Source organism: Panthera onca, chromosome E1 (assembly GCF_046562875.1).
Source record: "Panthera onca isolate mPanOnc1 chromosome E1, mPanOnc1 haplotype 2, whole genome shotgun sequence".
NCBI classification, from domain to species: Eukaryota; Metazoa; Chordata; class Mammalia; order Carnivora; family Felidae; genus Panthera; species Panthera onca.
The window spans coordinates 27,458,705-27,483,208 of NC_138352.1; the positions used below are offsets into that span (position 1 = coordinate 27,458,705).

The 24,504-nt window shown below is 59.7% G+C and overlaps 2 protein-coding genes across 7 annotated transcripts; one reads left to right on the forward strand and one right to left on the reverse strand.

Annotated features, from left to right (window-relative positions):
• Nucleotides 1–3,278: 3,278 nt before the first annotated feature.
• MIEF2 (mitochondrial elongation factor 2) lies at nucleotides 3,279–8,574 on the reverse strand. Of its 4 annotated transcripts, XM_060647124.3 has the most exons (6): nucleotides 8,273–8,571; nucleotides 7,300–7,475; nucleotides 6,192–6,346; nucleotides 5,825–6,005; nucleotides 4,204–5,298; nucleotides 3,279–3,821 (listed from the first exon to the last, which is right to left on the reverse strand). In XM_060647124.3, the coding sequence occupies exons 3-5, from the start codon at nucleotides 6,333–6,335 to the stop codon at nucleotides 4,244–4,246; spliced, it is 1,380 nt and encodes a 459-aa protein (XP_060503107.2). In that variant the 5' UTR covers nucleotides 6,336–6,346; nucleotides 7,300–7,475; nucleotides 8,273–8,571; the 3' UTR covers nucleotides 3,279–3,821; nucleotides 4,204–4,243. The 4 variants fall into 4 exon arrangements, 3 of the variants coding, with proteins under 3 accessions (XP_060503107.2, XP_060503103.2, XP_060503104.2); XR_009614453.3 differs by lacking the exon at nucleotides 7,300–7,475 and having other exon boundaries at nucleotides 3,911–5,298; nucleotides 7,513–8,574; XM_060647120.3 differs by lacking the exon at nucleotides 7,300–7,475 and having other exon boundaries at nucleotides 7,513–8,572.
• A 1,188-nt stretch (nucleotides 8,575–9,762) lies between these two features.
• On the forward strand, nucleotides 9,763–24,493 carry FLII (FLII actin remodeling protein). Of its 3 annotated transcripts, XM_060647114.3 has the most exons (30): nucleotides 9,764–9,907; nucleotides 11,571–11,681; nucleotides 11,990–12,061; nucleotides 13,262–13,342; nucleotides 13,642–13,727; nucleotides 13,851–14,012; nucleotides 14,307–14,410; nucleotides 16,210–16,385; nucleotides 16,472–16,629; nucleotides 17,444–17,528; nucleotides 17,945–18,092; nucleotides 18,264–18,400; nucleotides 18,599–18,811; nucleotides 19,102–19,281; nucleotides 19,931–20,013; nucleotides 20,147–20,221; nucleotides 20,448–20,531; nucleotides 20,648–20,819; nucleotides 21,364–21,468; nucleotides 21,559–21,750; nucleotides 21,938–22,126; nucleotides 22,215–22,354; nucleotides 22,457–22,703; nucleotides 22,856–23,010; nucleotides 23,126–23,186; nucleotides 23,273–23,401; nucleotides 23,485–23,591; nucleotides 23,685–23,790; nucleotides 23,911–23,976; nucleotides 24,061–24,493. In XM_060647114.3, the coding sequence occupies exons 1-30, from the start codon at nucleotides 9,845–9,847 to the stop codon at nucleotides 24,193–24,195; spliced, it is 3,822 nt and encodes a 1,273-aa protein (XP_060503097.2). In that variant the 5' UTR covers nucleotides 9,764–9,844; the 3' UTR covers nucleotides 24,196–24,493. The 3 variants fall into 3 exon arrangements, with proteins under 3 accessions (XP_081647297.1, XP_081647298.1, XP_060503097.2); XM_081791171.1 differs by having other exon boundaries at nucleotides 9,763–9,907; nucleotides 23,911–24,493; XM_081791172.1 differs by having other exon boundaries at nucleotides 9,763–9,907; nucleotides 18,267–18,400; nucleotides 23,911–24,493.
• Nucleotides 24,494–24,504: the final 11 nt, after the last annotated feature.

Sequence of the window (24,504 nt, forward strand, 5' to 3'; positions counted from 1 at the left end):
GGGTACAATTCTGGGCTTCGTCCGCTACAGCCTTAGCGTCCTCAACAAAGCGAGTGCAATCAAATGGTCGTGTTGCTGGGGTTTGCTTGTTTGTTTTTTTTTTTAAATAACTTTTTCTGATTACAAAAGAAAAATTGACTTCTGAAAAATGTAAATGCGTAAGACATATATGCGATGTGCCAGGTTGAAGGCCTCCGTTTTAGGGTGAACAGGCCAGAGGTGGAGCAGTGGCCTTGGCCTACAGGCTGCTGGGTGGGCAGCTCCAGCCCCCACCCCTGGGCCCCAGTGCCCTTTTGGGCCCCGCCAGCCACATAAATCTGAAGGGGAAGGGCCCTTTGCCACCAAAGCTCGAGAAGTGCCTTCCTCACGTGCCTCGTAAGCTAGCTCAGAGGCAATTCTCGAGGTAGATTCTGGCTCGTGAAGGAACCAGGTGGCCCCTCAGCTGACACTGAAGTGACAGCTTCTCGGCGCGGTCCAGGTAGGTGTGGAGAGCCACAGACAGCCGGCACGGCTGGTGGGAGCGTGCATCTCCCAAGTCGTGAAGTCTGCTGGAAGGAGGTTGGGAGCCGCCGCGATGGGGCAGAGGCGCGGGCGTGGGCGTGGGCCCCGGGCTTCCGCCTCCCCGACGCAGACACTCGCCCTTCCTGCCCGGCCGGCCGGTGTCAGCTCGGTGCTCTGGGCCAGTTTTCCGGCCCGCTGACCCACGTCCTTCCAGAATGCAGTTTGGCCGGATCCTTCAGGGTCTGAACACTGAATGCTTTGCACTCCCAGGAATGTCCTGTGCCACAGTTTGTGTGCACAGAGACTTTCTTCAGGGTTTGTTGTTGTTGTTGTTTAATGTTTTTTATTTATTTTTGAGAGACAGAGCGAGAGAGCAAGCAGGGGAGGGACAGAGGGAAACACAGAGTCCGAAGCAGGCTCCAGGCTCTGAGCTGTCAGCACAGAGCCTGACACGGGGCTCCAACCCACGAACCGTGAGATCATGACCCGAGCTGAAGGACGCTTAACTGACTGAGCCACTCAGGCACCCCAGGGTTTATTGTTTTTTAAGTACAATTATCCCCCCGCTTATGGGTGGGGGATACGTCCCAAGACCCCCCCCGCAGTGGATGCCTAAAACTGCAGATAGTACCAAACCCTATATACTCTGAGTTTTACTATGCCTTTTCCCAGAATACACGAGAAAGTTGGAGAAAGTCCAATTTATAAATTAGGCACAGGAGGAAATTCACAATAACTTATAATAGAACAACTATAACAATATATCGTAATAAAAGAGATGTGAATGTGGCCTCTCTCTCCCTCTCAAAATACCGTATGGCACTTGTACCCACCCTTCCTGTGAGGATATGAGATGCCAAAATGCGTGATGAAGGGAGGTGAATGGCGTGGACCTTGTGACCTAGCGCCAGGCTGCTATTGACACGACGATACATCAGGAGGGTCATCTGCTTCTGGTCCGCAGTCGACCAGGCAGAACTGAAACCGCGGAAAGCGAAACCATGGGTAAGGGGGAAACTACCGTCATCGCGAAGATTGGAACAGCTGGACAGGTCGGCTCTAGGGAATGAAAGGCAGCCCCACTTGGTAGACTGTTCTGCAGCTAAGCGTTTCCTGAAGAGGAGTGCAGACAAGTGGATTTACCAAAAGGATACGTTTTATGTACAGTAAGATTTATTCTGGACTCAGGGTGGAAGGGGTGTCGGTGACATGTTTTAAATCAGCAAGTTTCTATTTGCTGTTTGGGGGGGGGGGCTGTTTTTTGTTTTTTATCTGCATCGGCGATTCTCTCTGAGCAGGTAGCATCTCTGCTGTGCCACAGTCATCAGAGCTCCTGGCTTTGGGTCACATGGTAAAAAGCTAAGTCAAGGACACAGATTGCCTGCTCTTGCCACCGTGGCCAGAGTCTAAATATTAAGACATTTAGACCCTGGGCTGAGCCCACAAGTGGCTCAGACAGACTTGGCGTGGCCCTTGCGTTAAAGGGGTGCGTGAAACTGATCAGCAACCGCTCTGGGCTGGTCCAGCACACAAGGTCCTGAAAAGGCTCTTAGCAAAATGATGATTTGTTTCCAGTTCTCTGGCCAGCAGCTGAAAGTCCCAGACACTAACCTTGGGTAAGTGATGTAGCCACGAGCACCTCCTTTCTCTCTTTTTTTTAATTCATCCTGGGTTTTTCTTGCTGAAATCATAGCGGGAGAATTTCTCAGAGCTACCTGAAGCACGGGGCTTCCACAGAGGGCACCACGTGGTGGGGTTTGATCATCTACGAAGAGGGGCTCTGGACTCAGCTGGCTTCCAGACTGCTGCCCCCGGCTGTGCCCATCCAGCCCTCCATGGGCGTCCTGAGGAGCACGGCTTGGTCAGACACAGGCCTGGCACCTGGAGCCCCTTGCTGTGTCGGTGGGGAGGCGGCAGGGGCCAACAGTCTGGTTCCTATGTTAGCCAAGCCCCGTGCTAACACCACTCCAGCAGTTACTCCGGGCACCTGCCTGAGAAGTTGGTATTACGTAATTTACTTTACCAACAAGAATACCAAGGCCCAGCCTCTGTCTGCCTCCAGGCTGCTCCCTTGCCAACACCCGGCTGCCATTACGGCAGCTCAAAGCTCCCTGTGCACCGGTTCCCAAGCCAAGTGACCCGAGTGGACCTTGGCTAAGCCAGTCTCCCGCCCTCTGACCCTCACCACAGCCTCTCCGTGGAGCCATCCAGCTGTCTGAAGGCCCGTGGCAGGGCCCTCGTGACCTTCAGAGGCAGCCCACGGTCCCACATCCAGAGGTCCAGGCATCTCGTCTATTCCATGTGCAGGCTCTCAGACGAGAGGGGACGTTGATCCTGCTCCTTGTCCTGTACTCCCGGTTCAAAGGGGTGGGTTCGCCTCAGGAAACACACCAAGATGGGAAAGAAAAGCAGGACGGGAACAGTGGCGGCGGTGGCCACACCCTGAGCACTCATGGCCCAAAGCACACGGGGGTGGGAGGTGGGAACCTCACATTTCTCTGAACACTGACGAGCTGGCTGGCGGGCAGCCCTGGCTTGCCACAGAAGACATGGGGGCTTGAGGAGTTGAGGCTTTGGGGGGTAAAAAAGAGTCCCTAACTAGTCAGTTCCCATTACTAAAGTGAAGTGTCACACCAGGAATCCTTAGTATCATCCCTCCGCGTAACCTACCTTTCCAGTTCGGTCCTAACACCTCCAGGCTGATCCCGAGACCTGTGGCCAAGCTTCCAGGACTCCAAAGACCGGTGTATAAGGGCCCAGCACAAATCACACAGACGTTTGAATTTTTCCTTTTATTCTCATTCGCATTCTTTGAGGCATAGCTTTGCTTCAGCAAGAAGGATACCAAAGACGGGAGGGATGCCTGGGAGGTGGGGCGGCCCTCCCTCCCCACCTCTGCCAGGCTTCAGTGAGGACACAGGCGTCAGCGGGGAGCAGTTCAGGTTGGCACTGTGGAGGTCAGGCCCGCTCAGCCGGCTTCCCTGGGAAGGCGCGGCCTCCGCTCTCCGGCCGGACCCAGCAGCAGCTAGTCGGACAGCCCTGCCTCTAGGCAAGGTGGGCAGCACAGGGAACCTTGGCTCCCCCAGCAGCGGAAGGGGGCTCTCCCAGGGGCCTCTCTGCCCAAAGAGAAAAATGGCCCGGTTGGAGGGAGAGGGGCCTTCCCCTGAGGTAGGAGGTGGGCAGCACGCCAGACTGAGCTCCTGTTCCAGGCTAGAGGGGAGAGCTCGACAAGCCAACTAGACACGCAGGTGACATCGGGAGACGCGGCCTTTAAATCAGCCCCAAAGCTGCAATCCGGGGGTACCAGGTGACTCCGGCCCCTGGGGGACAAAACAAACACGTATTTACCGTCCAGCACCAGAAGCCTCGAGATGCCTGCAGCTGGCACCCGAGGAAAGCGCTAACTCACCCTCTCGACAGAAAAACGGAGCTGCCTTTATCCCCTGCCTAGGACAGCAGAAGCCGCGTTCTGTCAGTGCGTTCACTGCTGGTGACGACGGACCGAGCCCAAGGTCCTAGGGTCGGCCCGAGGGCTGACGGGGCGGGAGAGGCCGGCTGCCCCAGAGGCCCGGGCTTGGGGCTCCCCGGACTGCTGCCCGGGACATGCTAACCCCGCGGACTTAGAGCACCCTCCTCTATTCTGGCTAAAGCAAGAGAAAAAGTGCTCTCCAAATTCCTGGAGGGGAGGCGCACACAGCTCACCAGCATCAGCACGAGTGCCGGCCGCCCTGTCCCCACCCATCTAGAGCAGACACTCGGGGGCCTGCAGGCCGCTGTAGAGCGCGAAGCCGATGTCGTCAATCTCCTCCTCACGCAGGCCGCTCAAGAGGTTCACGCCGGGGTTGAAGTGGCAGGGCAGGCTGGCCCGCTCCAGGCTGTCGATGAGCGACTCCAGGGCCTGCAGGAAGCGCTCCCCCAGGGCCGCCTCGGCCCAGTCCACCTCCTCCTCCCCCAGGCGCAGAACCACCTGGGTCAGATGGCAGCGGTCCAGCCGCCCCAGGGCCGGGTGGCCGCGGCAGACCCCGCACAGCAGCCGCAGCAGCCGTCGGCGGGTCCCGGCATCACGCTCGTCCAGGGCCCGCAGCCTGGCGGCCTCTGCAGGGTACAGGTCCTGCAGCCAGAGGTTCCCGGCCAGCCCCTCCAGGGGCCAGGCCAGAAGGAGGCAGTCTTCGGCGTCGGCACCGGTGACCGCCAGGAGCACGGCGACGGTGAGCTCGAGGCGCTCGTGCTGCACGTCGAGCAGCAGCTCCTCCGAGGCCACGCTGGGCCGGATCAGGCACCCGAGGAGGCCGCCGATGGCCGGCCAGTTGACGGAGGAGGCCAGGGCCTTGCGGAGCAGCTCCAGCAGGACCCGGGAGGAGAGGTAGCCGCCCACCAGGAAGCGGTCCCAGGGGCTGCTCCCGCGGGGACGGAACTCAAGCTGAGTCCTGCGCACGGCCCAGCAGCGAGGGTCCCTGGCCACGGTGTCCACGCCGGGCACCAGGCCCCACAGGCCCACCTCCAGCACCAGGGGAACCAGGAGGCGCACGCGGCTGGCGGCCCCCCCCTGGAGCCCGTCATAGAGCGGCCCGCCGGGCACAAGGGCCCCGAAGGGCAGTTCTGGGAATTTGTTCCGCAAGTAGGCCTGCAGCTCAAGGGCGATGTCACCGGCCAGCTGCTTGGCCAGAGCCACGTGGGCCTCTGGGATGGTCACGTGGTCCCGCTCGAACACCAGCAGCTTCTCCTGAAACGTCAGGCACAGCGGTGCTGGGGAGCTCGGCTGAGGCAATGGCTGAGGCTCGGTGTCTGAGGGCCCCTCTGCAGAATGAAGGGGTCAGGGACTGTGTCAGAAGACCCCGCGAAGAGCCAAGAGGACTCTACCCAATTACCAGCCGTGTGACATCCTGGGTCTCGTCTTCTTCGCCTGTGAAACAATCACCTGAGAGGGCACTTAAGCTCAAGTCCTCACGCACAGGGAGCACGTGGTGACAAATTCTCACTGCCCCAGATCCCCCGCACCCTAAAACAGCTTCATGTAGAAAGGGAAAACAGGTTACTGGCCTCAGTTTCCCCACCTGGGGCCCCCCGCCGTCGTAACGCTGCTGCCATGCTCTGGTACCACCCTCCCAGTCGTGTCTTGGTGGCCGGAGCCTTGACGCCACCCAGGAGGTTAGCAGGGCAGAGAAATACGCCACCATTAATCATGCAGGGAGACGGCACCCTGGAGGAGCAGGGACTTGCACGGGTCACACAGGGCAGTCGAGGCGGAGTCTGGGTTGCATCTCCCAAACGTGACCACCAGAGGGGGACCTACCCAGGTTTGGGGGGAAGGGGTGCCGCTCACCGGGGGCAGATGGCAAGGGGGCGGGGAGCGATGCTGGCTGGCTGAGGGCAGCAGGTGGGGTCCGGGGCTGCAGGCGTGGCGTGGTCTTGAGTAGGGTCAGTTCCTTCCAGCTCTCCTCCAGGCATGTGGTGTCCCCTTTGGCATCATCCTCGTCTCGAGGGCTGGTGGCCCTGTCGATGAGCTGCAGGCCGAGTGACAAGGATCAGAGCATCTGAAGCCTGGGCAGCCGTGCCAAAGCCGGCGGCAAAGCCGAGGTTGCCGGGGTAGAGAAGCAGGTCCCAGCTGTGGGCTGTCCCCACCACCCTCTGGGGCCCCACTGCAGGGAGGACAGCGGTCCCCAGCTATAAGTGGCTCAGCCTGGCCTTACCCGCTTCACAGCCAAGGTAGCAATTCCCAGCACAGCGGCCCCACCAACGCCCAGCACCAGGCGGGCATTGGCCAGGAGGAAGTCCACAGTGCTGCCCAGGACCTCGTCACGCTGCCTCCCCCGTTTCTGGGAGAACTCTGCCATGGTCTGTCTGCCTGTAAAAGAGCGGGGTGCAGGGAGAGCTAGATGGGGGCGGCCAGGCTGGCAGTGGGACAGACCCCATCCTGCTGGGGTCGCTGAGAGTAGAGCCCATGAGAGGCGATCCTGGGAACTTCTCAGGAGAAAGGGTTTCTTGGGAGGAGATGGGGAGCTGCCCGAACCCTCCTCCCCCAAACCTGCAAACAGCTCACCCATCCTCTGGACAGGGAAGGTCACAGAGGCCTGAAACTTGTAGCAGGTCAGAGAAGGAGGCCCATCTTCTCCATCCCACCCTCAAGGACCCCCTGCATCACCTCAGACCGCGAGGTGGGTCTTATCATCACGACCGCCATCTTAGAGAGAAACAGGCTGCCAGACCACACAGGGAGCGGTGTGGACTCGGACCCACGACTGCAAAGCTTCCTGACTCTTGCCCACCCCCAGCGTCCAATCGGTCTCCGGGGGCCTATGGCCAGGTCCTAGAGGCTGCTTCATCCTGGTTCTTAACAAGGGCTGGGCAGAGCAGGAGGAAACCGAGGCCTAAAGACACAGCTGGGGTCCCAGGCAGGCTGCTCTGGAGGGCCCCTCAAGCCTTTGAGGGAACCTCAGTGAAGCTCAGGGGGCCTCAATTACCACCCCCCCACCCCACCCCCCCCCAGATCTCAACAGGGTAACAGAGGTATCAAATCAAAGGTTGGGAGGAATGAGATGGCCCAGGCTGCCCAGGGAGGGCAGGAGACACTCGTCAACAGGTAGGTGCCAGTCAAGGTTGAAGACCCAGTTGTGGGGACAAGCAAGCAAGGTTTCTCTAAAGACCCCAAACAGAACTGGCTTAGTGCATCTCTGGGCCCCTCAGGTTTAGAATAATAACGGGGGGGGGGGGGGGGGGGCGGCGGTGGCCGCTGTCCTCAGAGGCTGGGAGCCCAAGCAACAGAGAGAGAGGAGGGTCCGAAGCCCCAGCTTTGTTCACCTGTAAAATGGCACAGGCAGTGGTGAGGAAGGATTCACAAGCGAGGAGCCCAGAACTGTAGCGTTGGTTAGGGCCGGGCACTTGGGAAGCAGAGGCAGAGATCCTTCCCAGACCCAGGCCACCAAGCTCCAGCCTCAGGTTCTTCCAGGGGAAATCCTGCCCTCAGGCCCTGAGAGCTGAGGGGGTGTGTGACCAAAGCACAAGCTCACATACCAGGCAGTACCTGACCAGGCAGAACCGTCTTCTGTGCAGATGCCTGAGCAGATGACCATGGGCCCAGAGCCATCTTGGGCACCAAGGACTTCTGCCCTCCCTGCTCAGCTGTGGGTGCCCACGGCTCAGTTGCCAGGTGACCAGATGCCTAGAGCAGCTAAAGCCTGAATCACTTCGAGACTCAGCCCCAACACCGCCCCCAATTTGGCCAGACTAAAAATAGGACAAGAGGGCTCTGGGGCCTGGGTTGGTCAAAGGCTAGGGTGATGACCCACCAAGGCCCTGAAGCCATTTTTAGTCTCCTTATCGGTGATCAATATTGTCACCCGTTTCCAAAGGAACCAAGAATCAACTCACAAGCTGTAAAGCGCTTTAAATACCTCCTATCTAAAGTGGACTCGGATCGCACAGGCCCCAGACAGAAGCCTTCCAACTCCCCGAAGGGGGAGGGGGCGCGGGTGGTTAAAAATAACCGGACTCTGGCCTTCCGGGCCCCACAGCGCTCTGAGATGCCTCCCGTCTTGCCCTTCCTCCGCCACACCTGCTACCCAGGGCAGGGGCTGAGCGGGCCGCGCAGCAGACCCTAGTGGGCCTGCCACGGCCCCTTTCACCGGGATGGCACCCAGGCCCTGAGAAATGCTGAGCGGTACGCTAGACGTCATGGGGCGGAGTCGACATTCGAACCCCAGCCTGGGGCCCAGAGCCCTTCCCTCGTTCCCGGTCCTTGACCAGGGGCCCCGGCGGAGACCACGCCCCCGACCTGCGTCCGACGCACGCTCCACGCCCGGGACTGGGTGACCGGGGTCGACCCGTCACACTCCGGCTGTACGTGCGTCGCGGCTTCAGCACAGCGACCGGAGGACACAGCGAGTCTGCTCGGGCCCCTGAGCCCGGACCCGCCTGGGAATGGAACTTGGAGGACCCGGGAACCGAACACCGAGGCCCAGTGCACTGCCGCTGACCTCCAACGCTTGCAGACAAGCAAGCCCTGGCTCCAATCGGAGCGCTCGAGGCCCCGCCCACGTTCGAAAATACTGCGCAGTTTAGCCAATGATACGTAGGCCACGCCCCCTCCGGCAATCGCCCTCCCTCTTGGGCGGGACTCTTGGACGCACTCTGGATTTAAAGGCGCAGGGCCGAGTTCCCCCCCTCCCCACCCCCCCGCCCCCACTCGAGACCCGGCGGTGTGGTGGTGGTCATTAGAGTTCAGAATGTTCATTAGAGTTCATTAGAGGCAGTCCCAAAGGCCCGTTGTGAAGGCGTGTGTGCTTGCATGTGAGGCAGCGGTGTGGAGAAAGATATCTGAGCTTACGTTCTCTCCCGGGCCTGCAAACAGGTGTTACCTGGTCCCAAGGCCCGCTTGCCTGACCCTTTAAATCACCTCTGAGGGCGCCTCGGTGGCTTCGTTATTTTATCTGTTGGTCTGCTGGGCACACAGTGTGACTCAGGAGGCTACCCATGCCACCTGTTCCGTGTGACCTTGTGCGGTCCACTTTTCCATTCTGGCCTCAGTTTGCTCTCCTGTAAAATGGGCATTCAAGGCCGCCTCCTCTCCTGCAAAGGATGATTATGCATATAACCTGTGGCTCCCTCGGCATTTATTTATTGGGGACCCACTATGTGCCGGCTGGTGGGGGAGTAAGGAAATAGATAAGGGTGGGTGTTGACTCTAAGTGGGAATAATAATAATGTGCCACTTACTGAGTGCCTGCTGTATGCTCCAAGCTACAGTTTATTTGTTCCTGAAGACAACCTTAGGAAGCATTTCACAGGTGAGAAAACTGAGGCCAGGAGCAGGCCTGGGGTTTTCCTTGAGTCCTAGGTCCCAAGGACCCAGGCGTCATGCTACCATTGGTCGCCATGCAGGGCCCAGTGCGGGGATAGAAGCTCCCAGGTCTCTGCGTCCCTGGGGCCTCGGTCTATAATCTCTCCAGAGGTCATGGCCAACACCAGCTGATGCAGCAGCCCAAGGGACAGTGCCTGGACCTGCAGGGCCTGTGACACCCCTCCCCCCACCATAGGTCGCTGGAATTTAGCCTGGGGGTTATGAAGCCTTCGGGAGCACAGGGGGAGCCCGGACTTTTCGAGGCCTCTCGGGTTAGCGAACAGACGGGGAAACTAAGGCCCAGAGAGGTCTAACGCAGAGTGGGCGGGCCCGGCGCTTCCCCGCGGCGCGCCGCGTGCGCGGGCAGGCGAGGGGCGCGGCCCGGGCTCCGCCTGCCCGCGGGCCCGGGCGGGGGCGGGTTAAAAGGGCGGAGCCAGCGTTGGCCCAGCCCGCGGCTCGCCCCGCTGCCCCCCGCGCCCGGTACGGCCCCGCAGCAAGAGCGGCGCCATGGAGGCCACCGGGGTGCTGCCGTTCGTGCGCGGCGTGGACCTCAGCGGCAACGACTTCAAGGTGAGCCGGCCGGGCGTGGGGCCGGGCCTCCCTCCAGGCCGTCTCTTCCGCCCGGGCCCGCGCCGGTCTCTGCTTCCTGTCCCGCCCGCCTCCGGGCCCCGCGCCGCCCAGGACTGAGGACGGCCCGGGGTGGGGCTCCCCCCGGGCCTCGGGACCTTGCCGGGAACGGACCCCCGACGCCTCAGCTCAGGGCCCGCACGGGAAGAGCGAGGCCGGCCTGGGCCTGACGGACGCTTGGGGGCGGAGTCACGCCGGGGAGTGGTCTGGGGGCCCCCACCCCGCGTCCCAGACCGGGCGTCTGGGCCCCGCCAGGGCCGGAGAGTGGCCTGGGGGGCTGCGAGCCTCCGCTCCCGCCTCCCCGGCCCTCCTTCCCCGCCCCTCTGAGGTCATACGCCCAAGCCAGGCCCTGACTCATGGCCGGCTACCGGCTGTCTGTCGGCTGGCTGTCGGGGGCGGGTCTGGAGCACACTCATCACTGCCCTGTCCCTGCCACCGCCACCCCATCCTGTGTGGTCTTGGGCAAGTCACTTCCCCTCTCAGAGTCTGGGTTTTGTCATCCGGTGAAGGGACTCTAATGTAGACGCATGGATTAGTTGGTGTGGAGACTGTCAGGCTGATGTGCAAGGCCTTGGGGTGGCTGCTGTCTGAGCAGCTGCTGGACTGGTGGAGCCCAGCCTTCCAGCCAGTTGCTGGGTGAGGGGGTTCTAGAGGGTCCAGAATGAGGTGGGCAGTGCTGGTGACCAGAGGAGTGGGAGGAAGAGCTGGCCCAGCACAGGAGGGGTCAGTGAGCAAGCAGACTGACGCTGGGGTCAGTGTCGTGTCAGCCTGGATCTTCGGCACTGGGGGGGCCCAGGCTTTGACTAAGGTTGGGTTAGACCAGGGCTGAGGAGGCTGGCGGGTCCTTCCTGCATTTACCCACATGTGCGCACACCTTTGACCCAGGGCCCAGGCGGCCACACCACTTTCCTCAGTCCCCATCCCCAGCGTCGTCACCTGAGGTCTCCATTGTCCTCTCCAGACTGGGAGAGTCTGAGTCACCAACTGAGAATGTGGCTCTAGGGGAATGGGGACACCAGCCGAGGGCGCTGAAGGCACGTGATGCCTCAGACTGCCTGCCATAAAGGCTAGGGGTACTGAGGCAGGCATTCGAATGTGGGGAACGAAGACATGAACAAGGCCTTGCACAGGGGGTTGGACCTTGGCAGTGGCTTGTATGCCGATGGCAGGTTGGGGCACAGTCAGGGCCTTGTTGGAGCCTTAGGAGTCCCCCCATCTCTGGCGGCCTAGGTAGGGCCTGGAATGGCAGGCAAAGGCATTTGAGCCAAGCTAACCACACAACTGAGCACTGGGATGTCCCCTGGAACAAGCCAGTTCCGTCCTGGCCCTTTGAGGGCTCAGAATCCAACAAGAGATCTTAGGCCAATAGCCATCCTGATAATTAGTCGGTCCTAACACTTTTATCATGAGGAGCTCTCATTAGCCCTGTTACATTGATGAGGAAGTTGAGGCACAGAGTGGCAAAGTGACTTGTCCAGGGTCACACAGCTGGTGAGAGGTGGCTCTGTTGCTCTCCCAAGGCTCCCATGCAAACGGGGGGACACAGAGGGTGGTGGAGCAGGGGCGCCCGTCATCCCAATCAGTCTCACCATGACACATACCCCAGGGTGGCTACTTCCCTGAGAATGTCAAGGCCATGACCAGTCTGCGATGGCTGAAGCTGAACCGCACGGGCCTCTGCTACCTCCCAGAGGAGTTGGCAGCCCTGCAGAAGCTGGTAAGGGGCTTTGGGCAGTCAGGGAGGGTCCCTGTGGATTGGGCTGGGCCAGGTGGGCAAGCCTGCACAGAAGGCAGTCGACATAGAGGAAGATGCTGACAGCCATGAGATGGAGTGAGCACCCTGTGTTGGGAGGTATGCAAGAAAAGGCCGCCATGGGAGGGAGGGAGGGTGGGAGGCTGCAAGAGGTGGGCTGAACGTGTGTGGCTGAGGACCCCCTGGATGGTACAAGGTTCTGGTGGCAGTAGGGGGACTCTGTAGACACCTTACCCACACTGCTGAGCCTCTGCTCCCCCGTCCTGGCCCAGGAGCACTTGTCTGTGAGTCACAACAACCTGACCACGCTTCACGGGGAGCTGTCCAGCCTGCCGTCACTGAGGGTGAGTGCTGCCAGACGCCATTGAGCTTGGGGGCTGGGGCCAGAGTCCAGCCAGTGGCGTGAGGGCAGGGCCAGACCCCAGGCTGGACCGGCACCTCTGCCTATCCTGTGTCAGACTCGGGGACCTGTTCCTAAAGGGGAAAGGACGTCATAATCCGCTACGTTAAGTAATGCATGGGGGGAAGAAATGTAAAAAACCCAAACTCCCACCCATTTTAGACAAATACAGTGAGAACAGTTGATACCAGCCAAGCACTGTTCCAACTCTTCCCTAATGGGTTTTTTTTCATATCGTCCTGACCTTCGCCAAGTTCACAGATGCAGACACTTGGCCACAGAGCCAGGTCACTTGCCCGAGGCTGAGGTCACTCGGCCAGGCAGGGGGAGAGCTGGGGTAGAGTGCGGTTTGGTCAGAGCGGTCCTCTCGCCCCTCTGCTCTCCGTGGAGCCTCTGACGTCTCAGAACATCAGGTCCCCATCCAGACCCTTCGGGCCTCGGTGAGGGTTTTTTCTGTCCAAGGCCAGAGCCCTGAGCTGTTAAGAGCACAGCCTCTGGACTTGGGCTGCCTGAGTTCTAATCTGGGCCCTGCCACTTCCTGGCTGCATGACCTTGGACGAGGCCCCTTCCGTATTCTGGGGAGGGTTCCGTGGGTGACGCTGGGAAGGGGCAGTGTGGTGCTGCACAGACACGAAGGCTGAAGGAGAATTGGTCGCGGCCGGGTTGTGGCGTCGCGGCACAGTTCTCTGGCCTGTTCTCTCTCCCCCTCAGACTTTCTCTGCATGTCTGTAGATGAGGCTTCAGCCCCGAGAAGAGGAAAACAGACTTGCTCTCAGTCCACACTCTGATTTCTCTTTGGTCCAGCCCCCTTCCTCTGCCCTAGACACTCTGCCTCAGAGCTACGCATTTATCTCGCCCTCTGGACTTGGGAAGAAGAGGGATTGTTCAGTCAAAAGGGTTCCCTGAACATGCTGTACTGGGCTCCAGGGCACATTTGAGCTGGGCTTTGAGGCGTGCATAGGAGCTCATCAAGGGGGGCTAGGAAGAACTCTCCAGGGAGAGGGATTATGAGCAAAAGTCAGGGTGGGACGGCACTTGAGCCTGGCCTCTGGTGGGTTTCCTGGGGAGGTGTCCTTCCCTGATCTCTCTGCTGCTTCCTGGGGGTGGAAGCCAGGAATCATGGACTCTCATGGTGTATCCCCAGGCCATCGTGGCTCGAGCCAACAGCCTGAAGAATTCCGGAGTCCCCGATGACATCTTCAAGCTGGATGATCTCTCGGTTCTGGTCAGTAGCTACCCACCCACCTGGCGCCTGTGTTGGCCCACCAGTCAGTTCTCCTCTGTTAGAGTGGTCTCCTCAGCCGCTGTTATACCATTTTATAGATGGAGAAACTGAGGCTGTAGAGTGCCTTGCCTGAGCTCATTCACGGAGTCAGATCCCTAACCTGGGCACCCTTCCTCTCGGGGTTCTGACTGTCTGCTTTTGGCCCCGAAAGCTCCTCAGCCACTCCTTCCTCAGTCCCCCATCTGACCCCCAAGGCTGGCCCTAACACCCCTGACCTGGCCTCGCCCGTTTCTACACAGGACTTGAGCTACAACCAGCTGACGGAATGCCCACGGGAGCTGGAGAACGCCAAGAACATGCTGGTGCTGAACCTCAGCCATAACAGGTGCCTGTCGGCTGGGGTGGGGGGCAGAGTCTGGGGGGGACTGCAACACGGGGTTGCATCCATCCAGGAGGGGTACGTCTGGCCCTGACGGCCCCTGCCTGCCCCACCCCCACCCACCCGCAGCATCGACACCATCCCCAACCAGCTCTTCATCAACCTCACCGACCTGCTGTACCTGGACCTCAGTGAGAACCGTCTAGAAAGCTTGCCCCCACAGATGCGCCGCCTGGTGCACCTGCAGACGCTGGTGCTCAACGGGAACCCGCTGCTGCACGCACAGCTCCGGTGGGCGCCTCCTCAGACCACGCCCCACCCCCGAACCCACCCTGGGGAATCTGGCCTTGTCCCTCAACTCCCCCGTAGCCCTGGCCCTTCCTGCTTCGGGCCCCCACCACATCCCTGCCCCTCCTGTGTGGGCTGGGCCCCTCAGGCCCCATCTTTCCTAAGTATCAGGTCCTACCTCAGTCCTGAGTCCTGTCTACCCCACCCTACAGCCGCCCTTGACCTCGTCTTCTGAGACCCTCTCAGCCCCGTGCGCTTGGGCCTGCCCCCGGCCTGACCACCCACGTCTCCCTGCAGGCAGCTCCCAGCTCTGACGGCCCTGCAGACCCTGCACCTGAGGAACACCCAGCGCACCCAGAGCAACCTCCCCACCAGCCTGGAGGGCCTGAGCAACCTCGCAGGTTGGCAGTCCCTGGGTGATCTCGGGCTCTCGTCCCCTCCGGTCCCTTGCTTCCTTGCTCCCTTATGGAGGAAGGAAGGGATAGATCCTGCTTGTCTGCCCACCTGCCGGAGGGCAAAGGATGCGGTTATGTTAATGAGTAGTTCTTTCCTTACTGTGACAGCTAGTGGTAACACCAAATTATGAGCACTGGCTTTTTTTTTTTTTTTTTTTTCTTTTAATTTACATCCAAGTTAGCTAGCTTATAGTGCAACAGTGATTTCAGGAGTAGATTCCTTAGTGCCCCTTACCCATTTAGCCCATCCCCCCCTCCCACAACCTCTCCACTAACCCTCTGTTTGTTCTCTGTATGTAAGAGTCTCTTATGTTTTGTTCCCCTCCCTGTTTTTATATTATTTTTCCTTCTCTTTCCCTATGTTCATCTGTTTTGTTTCTTAAAAGTCCTCATATGAGTGAAGTCCTATGATATTTGTCTTTCTCCGACTAATTTCGCTTAGCAAAATACCCTCTGTTTCCATCCACATTGTTGCAAATGGCAAGATTGCATTCTTTTTGATTGCCGAGTAATATTCCATTCTATATATATACTGCATCTTCTTTATCCATTCATCCGTCAATGGACATTTGGGCTCTTTCCATACTTTGGCTATTGTCGATAGCGCTGCTGTAAACATCGGGGTGCATGTGTCCCTTGAATCAGCATTTTTGTATCCTTTGGATAAATACCTAGTAGTGCAATTGCTGGGTCACAGGTAGTTCTATTTTTAGTTTTTTGACCAACCTCCATACTGTTTTCCAGAGTGGCCCCACCAGTTCTCATTCCCACCAGCAATGCAAAGGAGATCCTCTCTCTCCGCATCCTCGCCAACATCTGTTGTTGCCCGAGTTGTTAATGTTTGCCATGCTGACAGGTGTGAGGTGGTATCTCAGTGTGGTTTTGATTTGTATTTCCCTGATGATGAGTGATGTTGAGTATTTTTTCATGTGTCGGTTGGCCATCTGGATGTCTTTGGAGAAGTGTCTATTCGTGTCTTTTGCCCATTTCTTTGCTGGGTTATTTGTTTTTTGGGTGTTGAGTTTGATAAGTTCTTTATAGATTTTGGATACTAACTCTTTATCTGATATGTCATTTGCAAATATCTTCTCCCATCCCGTCAGTTGCCTTTTAGTTTTGCTGATTGTTTCCTTTGCTGTGCAGAAGCTTTGTATCTTGATGTGGTCCCAATAGTTCAGTTTTGCTTTTGTTTCCCTTGCCTCCGGAGATGTGTTGAGTAAGAAGTTGCTGCGGCCAAGGTCAAAGAGGTTGTTGCCTGTTTTCTCCTCGAGCATTTCGATGGCTTCCTGTCTTACATTTAAGTCTCTCATCCATTTTGGGTTTATTTTTGTGTGTGGTGTTAAGAAAGTGGTCCAGGTTCATTCTCCTGCATGTCGCTGTCCAGTTTTCCCGACGCCACTTGCTGAAGAGACTGTCTTTATTCCATCGGATATTCTTTTCTGCTTTGTCAACTATCCATTGGATATTAGTCGGCCATACATTTGTGGGTCCATTTTTGGGTTCTCTGTTCTGTTCCATTGATCTGAGTGTCTGTTTTTGTGCCAGTGACAAGCACTGGCTTTATGGCTAGACTCAGCAGTATGAGGAAGTCTTTCCACATGGAGAAACTGAGGCCCAGAGAGATTAAGTCACTGGCTTCAGGCCGCAGAGCCTGGAGGCAGTGGAGGTGGGGCTCACATTAGGGCTGGCTGCCCCTGGAGCGGGTTGCGGGGGCCCCAGCTGATGCACCCCACTCCACACCCCAGACGTGGACCTCTCCTGCAACGACCTGACGCGGGTGCCCGAGTGCCTGTACACCCTCCCCAGCCTGCGCCGCCTCAACCTCAGCAGCAACCAGATCTCGGAGCTGTCCCTGTGCATTGACCAGTGGGTGCACGTGGAGACCTTGAACCTGTCCCGCAACCAGCTGACCTCACTGCCCGTACGTCCGGGCCTAGGGTGGGGAGAGGGAAGGCCGCCCTGGCTCCCGCCCCTGACTCCCGCCCCCCGCCCGTGTCTCCCCTCTAGTCAGCCATCTGCAAACTGACCAAGCTGAAGAAGCTGTACCTGAATTCCAACAAGCTGGATTTCGATGGGCTGCCCTCGGGCATCGGCAAGCTGGCCAACCTAGAGGAGTTCATGGCCGCCAACAACAACCTGGAGCTGATCCCTGAAAGCCTCTGCAGGTGCCGGGGCGAGTGGGGGCGGGGAGACTTATGGCATAGAAAACCCCAGATCCGTAGTCAGAACCCCCCCTGCAATCTCTGCCCACCATGCAACACGGATGGGTTAACTTGGCTTTGTGGGTCAAGACCCACGTCCTGTGCCAGCATGAGTTTGGTCTGTCTCCTTCTGGAGGTCACTGTGTCCACTGGCATGGCCTCCTCAACACTCTGAGAAGTCCTTCAGGCAGAGAACAGAGGACCCCTCAGCAGCTTCCAAGCTAATTTGAGGACAGAGTATGGTTTGGTTTTTTTTTTTTTTTAAGTATATTTGTTTATTTTTCAAGAGAGAGGAAGAGAGCACAAGTAGGGGAGAGGGCAGAGAGGGAGAGAGAATCCCAAACAGGTCCCGTGCTGTCAGTGTGGAGCCTGATGTGGGGCTCCGTCTCACAAACCGTGAGGTCATGACCTGAGCTGAAATCAAGAGCCAGACGCTTCACCGACTGAGCCACCCCCGTGTCTCCGAGAATGATTTTTAGTGTCCTGTTGGTCACGTGCAGGAGCCTTTAACTCTGCAGAGGGCCTCTTTGAAAACTGCTGTTGCGTAGAAGCCACTAGAAGATCTTCCCCGTCACGTAGCTTGAGGAGACTCCAGTCCCACTTGCTTTAGCCTTTCCTGCCTCTCTCGGCCTGTTTAAACCCAGTGGTTTCGTAACTAGCTGGGCTACTCAGTGCCTCTGGTCTCACCCGGCTCCCCGTCTCTGGGTCCTGAAAGTTTCCCTGCCTCCCCCGCAACCTCCTCTGTCACCTCCCTGAGGCTCCGGCTCTGTCCTCACAGGTGCTCAAAGCTGAGGAAACTCGTCCTGAACAAGAACCGCCTGGTGACCCTCCCAGAGGCCATCCACTTCTTGACGGAGATCGAGGTCTGGGCGGGCCGGGGCCAGTGCCAAGAGGGGCCTGATGGGGAGGGCGGAGGTGCAGACAGACACCCCCTCAGGAAAGAGCGCACAAAGCAGTGTCACTGGGGTGGGGACACCCAGCAGAGGCCCCCTGGAGCGGCGGCAGGGCCACAGTTGGGAGAAGGTGAACCGCATCCCCGTGTCCGTCCGTCCCGTGCTTGATGGCATCGTTTTAGCCCTGTGACCAGCCTGCAAGGTCCCGTTTCACAGATGGGAAAGCCAAAGCCCGCGAGGGGCGGCCGCAGAGCTGGGATGAGAAAGAACCCCAGCCCCCGCCCTGGACCTCTCAGCACTAGCGGCTGCCAAGAGCGACAGACGGGGGTGGGCGTGACGGGGCGGTAGATCTCAGGCCCACCACCTCTGCTCACCCCGCGAGGCAGGTCCTGGACGTGCGGGAGAACCCCAGCCTGGTCATGCCTCCCAAGCCTGCTGACCGTGCTGCCGAGTGGTACAACATCGACTTCTCGCTGCAGAACCAGCTGCGGCTGGCAGGTGCCTCCCCTGCCACGGTGGCTGCGGCAGCAGCTGGTAAGCAGAGGAGGTCGGGCTGGTCTGGGAGCCGGGGGCATGCTTCTGCCGGCCTCAGCTTATCCATCTGCAAATTGGGTGGGACACACATAGCTTCTGGATCCTGCGAGATGGGGCTGGCCCCTGGTTGGCTGGGTGCCCGAGGGCCCAGCTATTTACTCCTCCCCTAAGCAGTAAGTGGGCCCAAGGACCCCCTGGCTCGCAAGATGCGGCTGCGGAGGCGCAAGGACTCAGCCCAGGATGACCAGGCTAAGCAGGTGCTGAAGGGCATGTCGGACGTGGCCCAGGAGAAGAACAAAAAACAGGAGGTAAGCCAGGTCAGGGGCTGGGAGGGGACAGGTGTCCCTGGGCTCTTCTCAAGACAGACTGTGTGACCCAGGCCAAGAGGGAGAGTGGGTCCCGGGTAGAGAGGACAACCCATGCAAAGGCCCTGAGGTGGGTAGCAAATAGAGATCTGCCTGAGTGACTGTGACGAGGCAAGCCATGCCTTGTGACCGTGACCCCAGGAAAGTACTGACGCGCGAGCCCCTGGGGGCAAGGCACGGCGCTGGGACCAGAGCCTGGAGAAGCCGCGCCTTGACTACTCTGAGTTCTTCACGGAGGACGTGGGCCAGCTGCCGGGCCTCACCATCTGGCAGATCGAGAACTTCGTGCCTGTGCTGGTGGAGGAAGCCTTCCATGGCAAGTTCTATGAGGCTGACTGCTACATTGTACTCAAGGTGAGAGTTGGGCGTGTTGTTGGGGGTTAGGACCCCCCCCGCCGGTAACCTTATCTTAGATGGCTCAGGGCCCCCAGCTCCACAGTTTTGTTCCTTGAGGCAAGCTGGGAGGGGGAGGGCTTTGCAGAGCAGGTGGGGTGGGGATGTCCTAGGCAGAGGTGTGACAGCTCAGCCCACCGTGGGAGTGGGGAGTCTGTGGCCGCTAGAGGGGCCTTTGGGGGGTGAGCTGGGAAGCCAGGACACCTTGGCCGGGGCTGACACGGCCTATGCTGCCCGCCGCCCCCCACCAGACCTTTCTGGATGACAGTGGCTCACTGAACTGGGAGATCTACTACTGGATCGGCGGGGAGTCCACGCTGGACAAGAAGGCCTGCTCTGCCATCCATGCCGTGAACCTGCGTAACTATCTTGGTGCCGAGTGTCGCACCGTGCGGGAGGAGATGGGCGATGAGAGCGAGGAGTTCCTGCAGGTGCCAGCCAGCCAGAGGGCGGGGCCTTGGGGGGGTGGGGCCGGGAAGTGGGCGCGGCCAAAGGCTGAGGGCGGGCCAAGACCTCTGGCTCACACTGCCGACCCAGAGGTGTTAGGGGTGGAGACCGAAGGCAGTCAGGGGAACTGGGTGAGGCCAGAGGTGGGGAGCCTGGGCCTGAGGCCAAGAGAGAGCCGGGGAGCTGGGACCGATAGCGCCAAGGAGGCGGGGCCACGCGCAGGACCCTGAGTCAGAGAGCAGGGTTAGCAAGCTGTGCTGTCCTTTCGGCCAGCTGGCTACGTGGAGATGCCCATACACACGACGCTTTACTCCGCTCTCTTCCGTGAACCTGCTTGGTCCTGTGCCCTGACACGCGCGTATCTAGACATGCTGTGTGCGGCTAAACCTTAACAAGAGTGAACGCACCATGAACACATAGTTTTGTAGCTGGTAACGTTGAAATAACGAGTTTACGTTTATAGACACAGATCTTGTTCTTCTTTGTTGTTGTTTTGTTGAACTTCATCACGGATCTGTGGCACTTGATGCAGGGACGGGCAACTCTGCCCCCCTGACAGGAGGTATTTGAAGGAGGGCCGGGGGGCCGGGGGGGATAGCTCAGTGACAAGGGACCACACCCTCACACACACAGGTGTTTGACAACGACATCTCCTACATCGAGGGAGGAACAGCCAGTGGCTTCTACACTGTGGAGGACACACACTACGTCACCAGGTGAGGGGGTGTGTGGGTAGGTGGCACTAACCTGGACTCAGCTGGGAAGGGTTGGGGGAGAGGGTGTTAGGGCTAAATCGGCCCCTTCGTGTCCCTACCTCCCACCCCCTGGTCACTCTCGCTCTGCTGCCAGGATGTACCGTGTGTATGGGAAAAAGAACATCAAGTTGGAACCTGTACCTCTCAAGGGGGCCTCCCTGGACCCAAGGTAGGCACCCATGACCTGAGGTGGGAGTGCTTGAGCCCAGACCTCCTCCCCACTAGTGGGGGGAAGATTTGGGTTTTAGAAGAAGAGGCCTTCCAGCAATCCTTTTGACCCCTGTCTTACCGAGTTTCGTGGTACCCACAAGGGGGATAAACCCCATAAGGAGGGATTGGGGCCGGGTCTAGGGCATGAGGGCAGTTGCTGCCCACGTTCTGCCCCTCCCATCCAGGTTTGTTTTCCTGCTGGATCGAGGGCTGGACATTTACGTGTGGCGGGGGGCCCAGGCCACACTGAGTAGCACCACCAAGGCCAGGTACGAGGACTACGCCCTGCTGGGACATGGTGGGGAGTCTTCTGCAAAGACCGACTGCCACCTCTAAGAAGGGGTACAGGACTCACCAAGGGCTTTGCACACCACTCCCCCTCCAGGCTCTTTGCAGAGAAAATTAACAAGAACGAGCGAAAAGGGAAGGCAGAGATCACACTGCTGGTACAAGGTCAGGAGTCCCCAGAGTTCTGGGAGGCGCTGGGCGGGGAGCCCTCTGAGATCAAGAAGCATGTGCCTGATGACTTCTGGCCACCTCAGCCCAAGCTGTATAAGGTGAGCTGTGGTGCTGGGTGCAGGGCTGGCCTGACTTCCTGAGCCTCGCACCACTGTGGTGACTGTGGACTTGGGTGGGGAGAGGGTGCCACCTTCTGGACAGGAAATAGCCAGAGCAAAGGTCTAGAGGCTCTGAGTGAGGCCGTGAGAAACAGTGTTAGGGTGTGTGTTTCCAGGAAGGTGGGGCTAGAGAGAGGCTGCAAAGTGCCTGGCTTCCAGGGCTGAGAACCTGGCCTTAATTCTGCAGGTGACAGGAAGCCCGTGGGGGTTTTGCAAGCAAGAAAAGGACGAGTTAGAAGATTAGAAAAGACAGTAAGGACCTGGAGAGGGTTGGCAGGGAAAGCACCATTTAAAAGCCCTTCCACTGATAGAATGCCCTTAAAACACTGGTGGAGGGAGGAAACTAAGGTCCAAAGAGGAGCAGGCGATGGTCCTGAGCACCCACAACAGGGCAGAGGCCAGACTCCAAAGCAGGGGGCTGCTGGTGGGTTGGGCTCCTTCCCCCAGACCCTTCCCTGCCACGCCCACCTGTTCATCCTGCCAGGTGGGCTTGGGCCTGGGCTATCTGGAGCTGCCACAGATCAACTACAAGCTCTCTGTGGAACATAAGACACGTCCCAAGGTGGAACTGATGCCGAGGATGCGGCTGGTAAGACACACAGAGGGAGGAGGGCGAGGGAGCCAGGACCCCTCCGTGGTGGTGGCGCATCAGCATTGACCTCCAGCCTTTGCCCCGCAGCTGCAGAGCCTGCTGGACACGCGCTGCGTGTACATCCTGGACTGTTGGTCGGACGTGTTCATCTGGCTGGGCCGCAAGTCCCCGCGCCTGGTGCGCGCCGCCGCCCTCAAGCTGGGCCAGGAGCTGTGCGGGATGTTGCACAGGCCGCGGCACGCCACCGTCAGCCGCAGCCTGGAGGGCACGGAGGCGCAGGTGCGTGTGTACCTCTCGGGCGGCCTCTTACCGGCTATCCTGCCAGGCCCCGCCCCTCCGGCCACCAGGCCCCGCCTTCATTTCTAGACCACACCCCGCTTTTCCGGACCCCGCCCCCAAGCCACCCGACCTCTGCCTTAACCGCATCAGACCCCCACTCCAGCTGGTGTTGTCATCCCTTTGGCAGGTGTTCAAGGCCAAGTTCAAGAACTGGGACGACGTGTTGACAGTGGACTACACGCGCAACGCAGAGGCCGTGCTGCAGGGCCCGGGACTCACCGGGAAAGTGAAGCGCGACGCGGAGAAGAAAGAGCAGATGAAGGCTGACCTCACCGCGCTGTTCCTGCCCAGGCAGCCGCCCATGGCACTGGCGGAGGTGGGGGCGGGGCCCCGGGGGCGGGGCGGGGGAGGACTTGGCCCAGGACCTGCCCTGCCCGGTGGTGACTGGCGGCCGTGGCCTGCAGGCCGAGCAGCTGATGGAGGAGTGGAACGAGGACCTGGACGGCATGGAGGGTTTTGTGCTCGAGGGCAAGAAGTTCGCGAGGCTGCCGGAGGAGGAGTTTGGCCACTTCTACACGCAGGACTGCTACGTCTTCCTCTGCAGGTGCCAACGCGGCGCGCCTGGGTCGCCCGGCCCCTCCCCTGGGGCTAGGGGCCTCGAGCCCCCGCCCACCGCTCTCTGACCCCCCACCCCCATACCCCCCAGGTACTGGGTCCCCGTGGAGTACGAGGAGGAGGAGGAGAAGAAGGAAGAGAAGGAGGAGGAGAAAGCAGGGGCGGAGGGCAAAGAAGGCGAGGAAGCAGCGGCTGAGGCAGAGGAGAAGCAGCCGGAGGAGGACTTCCAGTGCATCGTGTACTTCTGGCAGGGCCGGGAAGCCTCCAACATGGGCTGGCTCACCTTCACCTTCAGCCTGCAGAAGAAGTTCGAGAGCCTCTTCCCCGGCAAGCTAGAGGTAGGTCTGTCAGCCCACCCCAGCTCCAGCCACCCCCCCCCCCACCCCCGCACCTCCTGAGAGGGACTCAGACCCAGGGGAGGCTTGGCCTGAGGGGCGGGGGGGGGGGGGGGGGGTCCAAGGAGCTGCCCTTAACATCTCCACACCCCCAGGTGGTCCGCATGACACAGCAGCAGGAGAACCCCAAGTTCCTGTCCCATTTCAAGAGAAAGTTCATCATCCACCGTGGCAAGAGGAAGGCGGCTCAGGGTGCCCTGCAGCCCAGCCTTTACCAGATTCGCACCAATGGCAGCGCCCTCTGCACCCGGTGCCTGGCCCGGGCAGGGGGAGGGGGGCGCCGGGGGTGGGACTGGGAGCACATGGTGGGCAGACGGGGGCCAGTGGCCAGCCGCACCTCCCTGCTGACCCCTCCCACTCCCCAGGTGCATCCAGATCAACACAGACTCCAGCCTCCTCAACTCCGAGTTCTGCTTTATCCTCAAGGTGGGTTGTGGGTGCGGCCAGCACTGTGGCTCAGGGTGGTGGGTTGTAGGCGGGACCTGACTTGAACCCCCTGCACGCTTCCCCAGGTTCCCTTTGAGAGCGAGGACAACCAGGGCATCGTATACGCGTGGGTGGGCCGGGCTGCGGACCCGGACGAGGCCAAGCTTGCGGAAGATATCCTGAACACCATGTTTGACGCCTCCTATAGCAAGCAGGTGACCAGGGCGGGTGGCAGGTGGGCAGGCGGTCGTGTGAGGGCCGACAGGGGACCTGGGCCAGACAGACGCTTTCCCCACAGGTCATCAACGAAGGTGAGGAGCCCGAGAACTTTTTTTGGGTGGGCATCGGGGCACAGAAGCCTTATGATGGTGACGCCGAATACATGAAGCACACTCGGCTCTTCCGGTGAGGCCAGAGCCCATACCTCTCCCCGCGCTCCCTCCTCAGTCCTGGCAGGCTCCTGCGACCCTCAGCCTCTCCCTGACCCTTGACTTCCAGGTGCTCCAATGAGAAGGGCTACTTCGCCGTGACCGAGAAGTGCTCTGATTTCTGCCAAGATGACCTGGCGGATGATGATATCATGCTGCTAGACAATGGCCAAGAAGTGAGCCCCCTGCCCCCCCGCCCATTCAAGGGGCCTACCCGCTGGTAGATGGGAACCCGGGGCTGGAATGGGGGGGTACTCTCAGGTCCCGTGAGACCACCTGTCCTGCTGTCCCCACAGGTCTACATGTGGGTGGGGACCCAGACGAGCCAGGTGGAGATCAAGCTGAGTCTGAAGGCCTGCCAGGTGAGTCGGTGGTGGGGAGGGCCGGGGCTGGGCCTGGCGGTCCCGGTGCACCGCCCAAGACTCACGCCTTCTCCTGTCGGTCAGGTGTACATCCAGCACATGCGATCCAAGGAGCACGAGAAGACCCGCCGCCTGCGCCTGGTCCGTAAGGGCAACGAGCAGCACGCCTTCACTCGCTGCTTCCACGCCTGGAGCACCTTCCGCGAGGCCCTGGCCTAGGGTGGCCATCACCCGCCTGCAGTGCCCCCGCCGCGACCCCACGCCAGGGCGAGGAAGGGCCTCTGTCCGTCCACTGCCTGCCAGCAGAGGCAGCCCCCGCTCCAGCCACCACCCCCAGCGCCACAGTCCCCAGCGCCACAGTCCCAGCAGCACCGACGGGGAGACCCTGACCGGTGCCCTCAGGCGTCTGGGCACCTGGAGTCCCTCCCTCCTGAGCTCCTGTGTGACGCCTCCTCCCCACCAGGGATAAAGCAGGTGTGGCTGCCTTTTAAGAGATATTAAATGCTTTTATTTTCAATATTAAAAATC